The sequence below is a fragment of the Eumetopias jubatus genome, unplaced genomic scaffold (genome assembly GCF_037043125.1).
Source record: "Eumetopias jubatus isolate StellerSeaLion01/CBP00866 unplaced genomic scaffold, mEumJub1_p1.0 scaffold_13, whole genome shotgun sequence".
In the NCBI taxonomy this organism is placed as follows: Eukaryota; Metazoa; Chordata; class Mammalia; order Carnivora; family Otariidae; genus Eumetopias; species Eumetopias jubatus.
The window spans coordinates 58,277,008-58,290,667 of NW_028274819.1; the positions used below are offsets into that span (position 1 = coordinate 58,277,008).

The 13,660-nt window shown below is 39.5% G+C and overlaps 1 protein-coding gene across 1 annotated transcript in view; it reads right to left on the reverse strand.

Moving 5' to 3' along the window:
- The window catches only part of GDPD4 (glycerophosphodiester phosphodiesterase domain containing 4), a 138,717-nt gene that overhangs the window by 34,963 nt on the left and 90,094 nt on the right, over window positions 1-13,660 (reverse strand). Inside the window, 2 exon segments of the mRNA XM_088017510.1 lie at window positions 8,719-8,768; window positions 9,739-9,821. Coding sequence (XP_087873636.1) covers window positions 8,719-8,768; window positions 9,739-9,821 — 133 coding nt within the window.

Here is a 13,660-nt window from a genome sequence, read left to right on the forward strand (position 1 = left end):
CTATATCATTTATTTCTGCTCCAATGTTTATTAATAATTTCCTCCCTTCTGCTGGTTTTGAGTTTTGTTCTTCTTTTTCTAGCTCCTTTACTTGTATGGTTAGGTCGTTTGCTGAGATTTTTCTTGCTTCTTGAGGTAGACTTGTATTGCTATAAACTTCTTAGAACCACTTTTGCTGCATCCCAAAGATTTTGGATTGTTGTGTTTTTATTTTCATTTGTCTCCATGTATTTCGGATTTCCTCTTTGATTTCTTGGTTGACCCATTCATTGTTTACTAGCATGTTATTTAACCCCCATGTATTTGTGTTCTTTCCAGCTTTTTTCTTGTGGTCGTTTTCTTGTTTCTTAGCATTGTGGTCAGAAAAGATGTGTGGTATAAATTCTATCTTTCTGAAATTGTTGCAACTTGTTTTGTGAGCTAATATGTGATATTTTCTGCAGAATGTTCCATGTGCACTTGAAACGAATGTATATTCTACTGTTTTAGGATGGAATGTTCTGAATATATCTATGAAATCGATCTGATCCAGTGTGTCATTCAAAGCCACGGTTTCCTTGTTGATTTTCTGTTTAGATGACCTGTCCATTGATGTAAGTGGGGTGTTAGAGTCCCCTACTATTTCTGTATTACTATAGATTAGTTCCTTTATATTTGCTATTAACTGGTTTATGTATTTGGATGTTTCCATGTTGGGTCCATAAATATTTACAATTGTTATGTCTTGTTTTATTGTTCTCTTAATGATTATACAGTGTCTTCTTTGTCTCTTCTTACAGTCTGTTTTAAAGTTAATTTTGTCTGATATAAGTATTGCTACCTCAGCTTTATTTTCACATTCATTTGCATGTTTCTCCATCTCCTCACTTCCAATCTGCCTGTGTCTTTAGGTCTGAAGTCTCTTGTAGGCAGCATACAGATGGGTCTTTTTTTTTTTTTTTTTTTTTTTAATCCACTGCATCAACCTATGTCTTTTGATTGGAGCTTTTAGTCCATTTGTATTCAACATAATTATTGATAGGTATGTATTTACCATTTTGTTATTTGTTGTTTTTGTGGGTTTTCTCTCACCTTAAGTTGGCTTTCTTTAGTGAGGTACTTGGATTCCTTTCTTTTTATTTTTTACGTATCACTTATTTTTGATTTGTTGTTCCCATTGGGTATATAACATCTTCTGCATATAGTCTATATTAAGTTGATTGTCACTTGAGTTTGAACCCATTTTTTACTCCTCTACTCCCCGCATTATAGGTATATGGTATCATACTTCACATCATTTCATTTTGTGAGTTCCTTGACTGATTTCTACAGATATACTTAATTTTTACTGCTTTTATGCTTCCTACTTACTCTTACTTAGGGTCTTTCCTTTCCATTCAAAGAGTCCCTTTAACATTTCTTGTAGGGCTGGTTTAGTGGTCATGAACTCCTTTAACTTTTGTCTGTCTGGGAAACTCTTTATTTCTCCTTCTATTCTGAATGATAGCCTTGCTGGGTATACTATTTTTCGCTGCAGATTTTTCCTTTTCTGCACTTTGAATATATTATGCCACTCCCTTCTGGCCTGCAAAGTTTGTGCTGAAAAATCCACTGATAGCCTTAAGGGGTTTCTCTTGTATGTAACTGTTTTCTTTACTCTTGCTTTTGAAATTCTTTATCACTGCTTTTTACCATTTTAATTACTATGTATCTTGGTGTGGACTTCCTTGGGCTGATTTTTGTTGGAAGATCTCTGTGCCTCCTGGATTTGAATTTGTTTCCTTTCCCAAATTCAGAAAGTTTTCGGATCTTATTTCTCCAAAAATTTTCTGCCCACTTTGCTCTTCTTCTTCTGAGATTCCTATGTGAATATTATGCCTGATGGGAATCACTGAGTTCCCTATGTCTATTCTCATTTTGCCTAAGTTTTTTTCTCTCACCTGCTCAGCTTGATTACTTTCCATCATTCTCTATCCTCCAGGTTGCTGATCCATTCTTCTGCTGCTTCTAGTGTATTTTTAATTTCAATTACTGTGTTCATCTCTGATTCTTTTTTATCTCTTTGTTAAGGGTCTCACTGATGTCACCCACTCTTTTCTCAAGTCCAGTGAGTATCTTTATGATCCTTACTTTAAAACTCTTTATCAGGCGTATCACTTATCTCTGTTTCCCTTAGGTCTCTTGTTGTGATTTTGTCCTGTTCTTTCATCTGGGACATATTGCCCGGTCTCATTTTGTCTGACTCTGTGTCTGTTTCTGTGTATTAGGAAAGTCAACTACATCTCTTGCTCTTGAAAGTAGTGGGTGGGGCACACACTTTTAACAAGGTGGCACTTGTCCTCTTCCACAGATGAAGCACAGCCACCACAAAAACAGGAACCAGCCAGAAACAAGAACCACTCTGCAAAGCACACATGGGCTGGATGCACAGTTTCAACAACGTGTGCCCATCATCCATGGGAGATGACAAACCGCCACTGGATGTAGGCCTCGCAAAGTGCAGAGTTGGGAGATGCAGTGTTGGCAAGGTTTGTGCTGGTCTTCTGGGGGAGGGGACCCACAGCACCAGTACTGAGGCAAGCCTGGCTTGAGGGGGTGGGGTGTAGTATAAGCAAGTTAGGTAGTGAATGCTGGTCCACACTGGTTCCCACAGGTGGCCATGTTTATGCTGGGTAGGGCAAGGGATGTAAATGATGCCTGCCAGCTCCTTTGTTCCTGAAGAAGTCCCTCAGTGAACTCTTGAGATTAGTAAATAACTCTCCCTCCTCTATGCCCCAGGAGTTTTTTAAACTGCTGCTTCTATGCTGTATCTTTGTGGGCTATTTGTTGTGCTGTCTCTTTAAGGGTGGGGACTCAGTTTCCTATTGCCCTCCTGGCTCTCCTAGAGCCAAGCCTGCTGGTTTTCAAGTTGCCAGGCTTTAAGTCCCAAGGGTGGTTAAGAATTCAGAAATTCAGCTCCTCTGGTTTTCAAAGCCAAGCGTTATGGGGATTCATCTTCCCTGTCCAGGCTTCTAGGTGTGACAGTCTGTTTTTTCTCCCCTCTCTGCACCCATGGCTCCATCCCTCCAGTAGCCAAACCTGTGGGGTTTAGCTCCCCACTGTGTATCTGCCCTTCCTAACCTCTTTGATGTGGCCTCTTCTCTACATTTAGTTATGGAGTTTGTTCTGCCAGTCTTTGGGACATTTTCTGGGTTATTTACACTGACATAGTGTTAACTAGCTGTATCTATGGGATGAGATGAGCTTAGAGTCCTCCTACTCTGCTGTCTGTTTTGGAAAGCCTAGAATTTTTTTAATGTAATTAATCATAAGTGCGAATGAGGAAGGCTTTTTTTTTTTTCTTTCTTTATGCCTGTTATTTATCTTACTAAACTGGCTAGATCTCCAGCACAACGCTGAATAGAAGTGGTAAAAGCAGATATCCTTGCCTTATTTCTGATGTTAGAGAGAGAGAGTCATTGTTTCCCCACCCTTAAAAATGATATTGGCTGCAGGTTTTTTGTAAATACCTTTCATCAGATTGAGGAAGTTTCATACTACTAGCTTTCGCAGAGCTTTTATCATAAATGTGTGTTAACTTTTGTCAAATATACTTTTTCTACTTTAATTCACTGAATTAGATTCATTTTCAAATAATATAGACATCTTACACTACTGGGATAGACCCTACTTGCTCATGACATATTACCTTTTTTATATACTGATGGATTCAATTTGCTAAAATTTGTCAAGGACTTTTAGGTCTAAGCTCATAATGACATTCATCTATAAATTTAGTTATTGTAATATCTGTCAGGTTTTATATGAGGGTATTGCTGGCCTCAAAAAATCTGCTGGGAAATGATCCTTCCTCTTTTTTTCTGGTTGGTATAAAATTAGTATTATTTCTTAAATATTTGATTAACCAGTGAAACTCTTTGGGCCTGGACTTTTCTTTTTGGTGAGGTTTTTGGGATATGCATTTGATTCTGATAGTGAGTTATTAAAAATTCCTAGTCTCTCAGTTCTAGTAAGTTGCATATTTCAAGGAATTTGTCTATTTCACTTAAGTTGTAAATTGTAGTGGCATCAAATCTTCCTAATTTTCCTTTTTATGTTTAGGATCTGGACAGGTAATCCATTTTTCATTCATCATATGAGCAATCTCTCTCTCTTCTCCCTCCCTCCCTCCCTCTCTCATCTTGCTAAGAGTTTATCAATTTTATTACTCTTTTCAAAAAAGAATTAACTTTACTTTTTTTCATTTTCTCTATTTTTTAATTTAAATTCAATTAGCCAACATACAGTACATCATTAGTCTCAGATGTAGTGTTCAATGATTTATCAGTTGCATATAACACCCAGTGCTCATCACATCATGTGTCCTCCTTAATGCCCATCACCCAACTACCCCAACCCCCACCCACCTCCCCTCCAGGAACCCTCAGTTTGTTTCCTATGATTAAGAGTCTCTCCTGGATTTTCTTCCTCTCTGATGATTTCTCATTCAGTTTTCCCTCCCTTCCCCTATTATCCTCTGTGCTGTTTCCTATATTCCACATATGAGTGAAACCGTCTTTCTCTGATTGACTTATTTTATTCAACATAATACCCTCCAGTACCATCCATGCCAATATAAATAGTAAGTATTCATCCTTTCTGATGGCTGAGTAATACTCCATTGTATATATATATACCACATCTTCCTTATCCATTCATCTGTCAATGGACATCTTGGCTCTTTCCAGTTTGGCTATTGTGGACATTGCTATGAACAATGGGGTGCGTATGCCCCTTTGGATCACTGCATATATTACAAAGCTGTGACCATCAAGACAGTATGGTACTGGCACAAAAACAGACACATAGATCAGTGGAACAGAACAGAGAACCCAGAGATGGACGCTCATTTTCTCTACTTTTGAGTGTCTTCGATTTTATTGATTCCTGCTATCTTTATTATTTCCTTCCCTTTACTTGGGGAAAAATTTGATTCTTGAGATAGAAACTTCATCAATATTAAATCTTTCTTTCTTCTAAAATTTAAAGTTACAAATTTCCAAGTCCTGCTTCAGCTTTACCCCACAAATTTCATTGTTGCAGATGCATTATTCCTTTAGTTTAAAATATTTTCTAATTTCTCTTGTGATTTATCCCTTAATCAATGGGATGTTTAGAAATACATTAATTTCAGCATTTAGAGACTTATCTAGATATTTTATTAATGTCCATTTCTAATTAAATTTGAGACTTGTTTTTTGGTTTGTCAGGTAGTCTATTTTGGCAAATATGCCGTGTACACTTGAAAATATTGTTTATTCTGCAGTTGTTGTATATAATGTTTTATGTCAATTAGGTCAAGTTGGCTGCAGATGTTGTTCAGACTTCTATATCATTTCTGATTTTATTGTGTGTTTTGTTGTTCTTGCAGTTAGGCATGTCAACATGCCTAAGTGTGACTTCTCTCAGTTTTTGTTTCATGTGTTAAGTTTCTAGAGTTCTAATTACAATGCCTTCTTGATATACTGACCTTTCATCATGAAATCTTTGTTCCCAGTAATGCTCCATGTTTTGAAGTCTATTTTTTTCAGATATTGCTTCTTATGCTTACTGTTTGCATGGCATATCATTTTCCTATCCTTTCACTTTTAATCTTTTGTTATCTTTAAGTATTTCTTTTGTAGACAATGTATGGTTGGGTCCAGCTTTTTTCTATCTGGTCAGACAACCTCTACTTTTGAGTATTTGGTCCGTTTATATTTGATGTAATTAATAAAATGGTTGGATTTATGACTATTATGCTTCAGCTTGTTTTCTGTTTGTTTTGTCTGTTATTTTTCTTCCTTTGGTCTCTTCTTCCTGAATCTATCTGCTATAAGATATTCTCCTGCTGGTTTTGAAGAAGTAAACTGCCTTGTTGTAAGAGGGCCATATGGCTGGGATCTGAAGGTAGACTCTAGAAGCTCAGAGAAAACCCCACCAACAGTGATCAAGAAAACAGACAAAAACTTCAGTCCTACAATTGTAAGGAACTAAATTCTTTTAACAACTAGTGATCTTGGAGGAAGACTAAAAGTCTCAGATGAGATTGGTGAGACTCTTTTTTAAAGATCTTATTTATTTATTTGAGAGAGTACGTTCAAGAGACAGAGCAGGTGGGGGGGGCAAGGGAGAGACTCCCAAGTAGGCTCCACGCTGAACATGGAGCCCAACGTGGGGTCTGATCCCACAACCCTGAGATCACAACCCAAGCTGAAACCAAGAGACTGAGGCTCAACAGACTGAGCTACCCAGGCACCCCAGCCTGGTGAGACTCTTAAGTAGAGGACCTGGCTAATCCATGCCTGAACCCATGGCCCATAAACTGTGAGATGATAAACCTGTATTATTTTAAGCTGCTAGGCTTACAGTAATTTGTTACCCAGCAGTAAGAAACTAATACATACAGAAATAAAATGTACTCAAGATGAAGCACAGAAATTAAATAAGCTAAAAATAACAATGAACAGACTCAGCAACCTATGGGATAGGTACTTTCTAGTACCTATGTAATTGGAATCCCGGAAGAGGATAGAAGCATGAAAATATTTGAAAAAAATAAGGACTGAAAACTTATCCAATTTGATGAAAATTATATTAAGAGTTCAGCAAACCCCAAGCAGGATAGTTACACACACACACACACACACACACACACACACCCCCCAAAGTAAACCATAATCAAATTACTGAAAATCAGCAACAAAAGGAACAATCTTAAAAAGCAGCTAGAGAAAAATGACATATTACAAGTAGAAGAGCAAAGATAAAATGAGAGACTTTTTTTTGTGCAAGACATTTCATAAGAAACTATACAAGGCAGAAGACAAAGGACTGACTTCTTTATAGTGCTGAGAAATACATCCTAAAGTTAAAAGCTGATAAATGCCTTATAGTGGTGGCAGCAGCTGCAGCAGTACCTGCCTATCCTGGAGGTTGTTGTGGTGCAAGATGTGACACTGTGCCTGCTTAGTGTCTGAGGCTCTATTCTCTTCAGCCTCAATGGATCTTGGCTGTGTTCTTAGCTTCAGTCTTCCTTGTTCCTTCAAAACTTTCTCTCCCATCTATACTTTCATCACCATTTCCATGGGTTGGTTTTTGTTTTTGTTTTTGTTTTTTCCATTTCTTGGCTCTATTACTGTTATGGGCTGAACTTTGGGCCCCACAAGTTCACAAGTTGAAGCCTCAACCCCCAATACTTCAAAATCTGACTATGGTTGGAAATAGGGCCTTTAAAGAAGTGCTTAAAATGAGGCCTAATACAATCTGATTGAAGAAGAGAAAATCTGAACACACTGAAAAGCACTGGGTGCGTGTATGTGTACGGAGGGAAGGCTGTACGAGGAAACCACAAGAAGAAGGCCACGTGCAAGCCGAGAGAGGCCTCAGAAGAAACCAAACCTGCTGACACACTGATCTTGGACTTCTAGCCTATAGAACTGAGAATATAAATTTCTGTTGTTTAAGCCATCCAAATTCTGGTATTCAGTTATAGCAGCCCTAGTTTATTAATACAACTACTGAAAGTCATAAGGTAGCTAGGCTAAAGCCTTCAGACTTCTTAACAGCCAGTAGAGTGATCTTAAAAATCCATATAACTCAGAGTTACTTGAGATCTTTCTGCTCCTTAAGAGATTTGAGTGAGCTTAGTTTGAACCTTGTTTCACAGTATGCAAGACTATTGCTCTCCATTTAACTTATTCACATTTCTGAACTTATTTTTTCATGGTCCCTATGGATCCATTCCTGCAACTCTCAGTATTTTATAAGTTCAATGCTCTGCCAGCTGGTGCATGGCATTTCAGGATCTTCACCACTATCCACAAAAAATTAAATCATTTCATGGTTTTGTGACTGTACCAACTTTACCTAAGGCTCCAGGAGCTGTGGAAGAAATCTATCATGTATTGCCCGATCCTTTGCCTCCTAAGTGGTTTTCCTTTGACACTGCACTGGCTTCCCAACCACTCACTAACTGTGATTATCCCCACAGCCTCCTGAAAAATAAAATCTAGCTTCCCTTCCCCTTATTGGGCCTATCTCACTTCATCAGCCCCTGAGTTATTCTGCTAAATAATAGTTATTCTGTTATTCCATCCCTTCACACAGAAATCTAATAAGCATATTGCTCTCTTGTTTGAAGCTCATTCACCATCTTTTGATTGCTTATGTGCACAGCCTAGACTCTAGTCCAGCATTTCAGGATCTCTGCAGTTTTCTCCCTCCACCCTCCACCATACATCACCCATAAGTGAAGCCCCATAAAGCTCCAATGGGCATGACAGCTACTTTGGTAGCTGGACCCAATGGTGCCTGGCCCAATCAGTTGCCTGCTTCCTCACTGCTCTTTGGGGGCCAGCCCTCCTCTCTTTGGACCACCCTCCATGACAGCTTTCAAGCTTTCTTCAGCCCTTCTTAAGAGTGCCTGGCACAAAGGGGGTACTCAATAACTAACTTTGGGATGAATTAAGATACGAACAATTGAATAAACACCCATACTCAAAATCTTCCAAGAGGTCTCACTGCCAAAGGATAAAGTCCAAAATGAAGCCTGACGTCAAGGGTCATCCAACCTACAATTCCCAGCTTCTCCCTGGTCCCCACCTCCCACTTCCCCCAGACTCTCTCAGCTCTTGTCAGAGAAATGAAAAGCAGTCTCCATATCCTGGAAGCAGTGGGTAGGGATGAAAAGATAGGAGCAGGGCAGACCTCTGACTTTACCTGTGTGAATGCTGGCATTATCGAACATTTCTTTTTTGTGCTCTCTCCACCTGGAAGGAAAGAGACTATTCATGAGCCTCAAAGACCTCTTCCAAAAAAGACAATAATCCAAGGCAGTGGTCACAAAAGAGACATCATCCAGTCAAATTCTCATTTAAGTACAGGTTTTATACTTTCCTCTTTAAAAGATAACTCACAAATGATGAAATGATGGGTGTGATGAGGTCTGAACAACTATGGTCTCCTCTAGCTAAAATTCTTCTACCTGGATGTTCTCTTGCCCACCTTGAATCTTGCAATCCTGTAACATTTTCCTTGCAGGATTCTCAAATGTCATCTTCTTGGACGGATAATAAGACTATACTAGAAAAAGGCAGTGATTTTCCAGGGCCACCCAGCAACTAAGGGACAAAGCCAGGACTAAAACCCAGGCTTCCCAGGTTGTGAACTTGCTTTGTGTCATGGAAGGTGGGAAGATAAGGCACTTGTTCTGTACAACCTCCAACCTTTGTCCTTTTCCAACTGGTTTACAATTAATCTATAATAACAGGATTTGACTAGGCCTTACTGAGAGTTCCTATCCTTAGAATACTGTACTGTGTTGAGGTAGAAAGGATGTGAGGAGGTACAGGCAGCATGAGAAGTAATGAGAGATTCAGATTATAAACCCTGTCTTCCTGAGAGCTTGCCCTTGTGGGATTACAGGAAGAATCTAAGTGTTTTTTCTGAACTTTCCATAAGAACCACTTACACTTTTACCTTGGGAAAAATTCATTTAAAATTGCAAATATAGGGGTGCCTGGGTGGTTCAGTTGTTAAGCATCTGCCTTCAGCTTGGGTCATGATCCCAGGGTCCTGGGATCAAGCCCCACATCAGGCTCCCTGCTCAGTGGGAAGCCTGCTTCTCCCTCTACCACTCCCCCTACTTGTATTCCCTCTCTTGCTGTCTCTGTCTCTCTGTTAAATAAATAAATAAAATCTTTGAAAAAATTTTTTAACAGATTGCAAATATAGGCTTACCAATGAAAATAAAATATGGTAATAATGAGAACCGCAGAAACACTATCCATGAGAAGCCACATGAACATATAGTAACCTGGTGTCTGCAAAATAGAAAACAAAACAGATTAAAAAAAACTACAGTTGAAAGGGATTTTAGATCACAAGGGTCAAGTCTCTTGCTCTGCTGCCAGGGCTGGGGGAAGAGCAGGGAGGGCAGAGCAGGTGGAAGAACACTGATGTGGTGGGGTCTCGAACACAAAGAATACCTGCTCATAACCTAACAATCACCCCTTATATGTGCAGGGAACTCTACAAGGGACAAACACTTCATACCCTTCAACTCCCTTAACCCTCAAAGACAGAGGAGTCCCAGAGAAATCACATAGCAAGTCTATTCTGGACCCAGGACTACAGCCCAAGTTTCCTGAGTTCCACTGCTCTGTGTTTTCATAGTATGGCTTCCCAAATCTGTCTGCACATCCAAATCTACCTGGGCAGCTTTTAATAATACAGGGTCATAGGTCTCACTACATACCTCAGGAATTAAAATTTCTGCATTTTGAACAAGCTTCCCAGGTGATGCTGAAGCAACTCGTCTGTGAACCAGCATCTAGGAATTTTTGTTCTAAATCATCATGCTTCAAATAAGTATGTTGAAATTATAACTCCCCCTTAGCTAACATGCCCCCTTCTCCATGCTCCTTTGCCTGAATCACCCAGAGATATATCTCCTGGGTCCTCTTGTGTGAGTTTTATAATTACCCAATTTGATCCTCCCTTTCCACCTCCATTGTTACTTGATGCCCCTGGGGCTGGCACTTTTTACTTTTTCTTGAGCCTATCCTCACCCTATCCCAAGGTCTTTCCATGAGCTGAATAATAACATTAATAATAATAACAATAATGGTCATGATGACAACTAACAATTAGCAACAACAACAATTAATGAGCATCCACAAGAGCTAAGGAAGCATTCTAAGCACTTTAAGAGTGTTTTCACATCCCATCCTCACAACAGCCCACTAAGCAAGTATAGTAGAAGCCCTTAGCCACTTCCACTAAACCCAGGCTCTTTTTTAAAAAAATTAATTAATTTGAGAGAGAGAGAGAGCACGAGCAGGGAGAGGTGCAGGGAGCCCGATGCAGGACTCAGTCCCAGGACCCTGAGATCATGACCTGAGCTGAAGGCAGATGCTTAACAGACTGAGCCACCCAGTTGCCCCTAAACCCAGGCTCCTAATCCCCTCTGGGAAAGAGTGACTGAGAGCTTGACCTGCTCCCGGATTCCCAGCAGGTGAGCTGTCCATTTACTAAGAATTAGTCATTCTTGCTCCCTAAAATGACTTAGAACAGTGTACTTGTTATAACTGTGCTGTGTAATTAAATGTTACTCAAATCTGTAAATCTAAGTGAAAAAGAAGTATGCCATTTTCAAGAAAACTAAGCCAATGCTTTGAAAATCTCAGTGAAGACAGAAGAGAACATTAAAAAATAAACTACAACTGAATGAGGTATGAGTGAAACACTGTAAGAGATTGGGATAAGAGGATTATGAAAATCTCGGTGAATCCCTCATTCAGACTGTTTCTCCCAATGCCTTTATGTTCTTGTTCTGCTTTAAAGAAACAAAACTTAGAAATCATGGCTGGTTCATTTGGGTGTTTGAGTAAACAAATGAATATAGAATTCCACCAGCTGAAGTAACCTCAAAGACCTTGACTCTATGTTACAAGGTAAATGAATATTTTAAATTAAAATAAATGTGTGAGGTAAGCATGTGATAGATTGTTTATAAAAATGACAGTACTGCAACCAAAATGCAGGCCTGTATGCACTGTGACTTTGCTGTTCCTCCCCATCAAGAAATGAAGTCTTTTTCTCTCTTACCCCACCTTGAATCTGGACTTGGCCATGTAATTTTCTTTGGCCAATGGAACGTCAGCAAAAATCACACCTGGGAAACCTTGAAAACTGTACTGCATTGGGGCTTCACCTCTTTTGCTTGCTGGGAACCCACTGCCACCAAGTGAACAAGCTCAACCTGGCCTCCTTGAGGATGTGTGATTAAATAGAGACCCCAGGCATTCCAGGTAAGACCCTAAACATATGGATGCACCCACCCTACGCCAAGCTGGCTCAGACCACAGGACCACGTAGCCATCACAAAGAATATGACAAATAAATATTTGTTTGTTTTAAGCCACTACATTTTAGGTGGGTTTTTTAAGTAGTAAAAGCTGATAGACTGTAAATATAAACACACACACACACACACACACACACACACACACACACACACACACATTTATGATTCCCCACTTTAACTTTTTCAATTAACAGACCAATGATCAGATTAAACTGTAGTGGATAAAAGTACTTCTGTTGTACTATCATTATCCCCAATTTACTAATAAACAAACAGAGGCACGGACAAGCTAACTAACATTTCCAAGTTCACACAGTAAGTGGTAGAGCCAAGATTTAAATCTGCATTTCTAACTCCAGAGTGCGAGCTGCTTGGGAAAGCCCTGAGGATACTGGTCCCACTTTCCTGAACAAAGTGACACTAGGTCCTTTAAAAAAGCCACAGCCAGATGTAGAAGAAAGTATTTTTTAACCTTATATCCTTTTATACTTTTCTAATTTTGAATCACATGAATTTATTATTTCAAATAGTATCAATTCAAGTATTAAAATAAAAAGCTTTATTTAATAAGGCTTCATTTAATATATCCAAAGGCACAACTTTGAGACATTACTGACTTAGGTGAATAGGATTACGGAGAAGTGTGTTGCTTTCTGATTTATGTATTTTTATAATGACTAAATTTCATATAATGAACAGGCTTATATTGTAATCAATTTTAAAAAACAAAATGTTAGAAAAATATATAGTACATGTATGAAGGAAAATTGTATGAGGACAGACAAGTAGAAAGGCTTCACCTAGCCAAGGGACTTGCCATTCAAGGTGTTCTTCAGGGTCAGCTCCAGAAAGTTGCCCAAGCCAGCGAGAAAAAAGGTGTCAGTAATTTTACACTGCCACCACAGGGCCTCAATGCAAGCCCGGCTCTATGAGATTGTGCCCTGACCCTGATTCCCTTTCTCCTGGTCCTGACTGAAACAAGGGCTAGTGAGGCCAGAGGTATGGAGAAGGCAGCCTGAAATATTTATGCTTCTCATTTGGGCTTCTCTGCCCAAAGATTTACCTTTTAAGACAGCTTGGAGTTTGGGTGTACTCTCAACTACACACTTCTGTTCTGAATTGAGACTTTTTGGTGACTGGAAGTGAAATTTTAAAATTACCTAAAAGTGACTAGAGAAGTTATGGGACCTGAGTAAGATTTCATTCAGGAGCAGGGAAAGGTTAGCTCAGACAACAGTTTAAACAGCCAATGAAAAGAAATTAAGTTCTTTTCCTTTGTACACTATTGTGTCTGACTCAGTCAAGCTACTCTACACAGATAAGAGCTCCGTAACAAGGGCGCCTATGTGGCTCAGTTGATGAAGCATCTGCCTTAAGCTCTGGGGTCCTGGGATCCAGCCCTGTGTTGGGCTCCCGGCTCAGTGGGGAGTCTGCTTCTCCCTCACCTGCTCGCCCTGCTTGTGTGCTCTTTCTGTCAAATAAGTAAATAAAACATCTTTAAAAAAAAAAAAGAGAGAGAGCTCTGTAGCAGTTAACTGGATATCCAGGGCTGCTTCCACAGATAATAAATGACAAGATTTTAGCTGTGATTCTAACCCACATGTTCAGGTCCCTAAGCCTCTGGCAATAAGCAGCATCAGGGCTAGGAGGAGCAATCAAGCTAGGTGAGCTGGACACTAGCTCTCCTTTTTTTTTTTTTATTTACTTATTTTGAGAGAGGATGCAAGCAGGGGGAGGGGCAGAGGGAGAAAGAGAATCTCAAGCAGACTCCACGCTGAGCTGGGAGCCCAACAC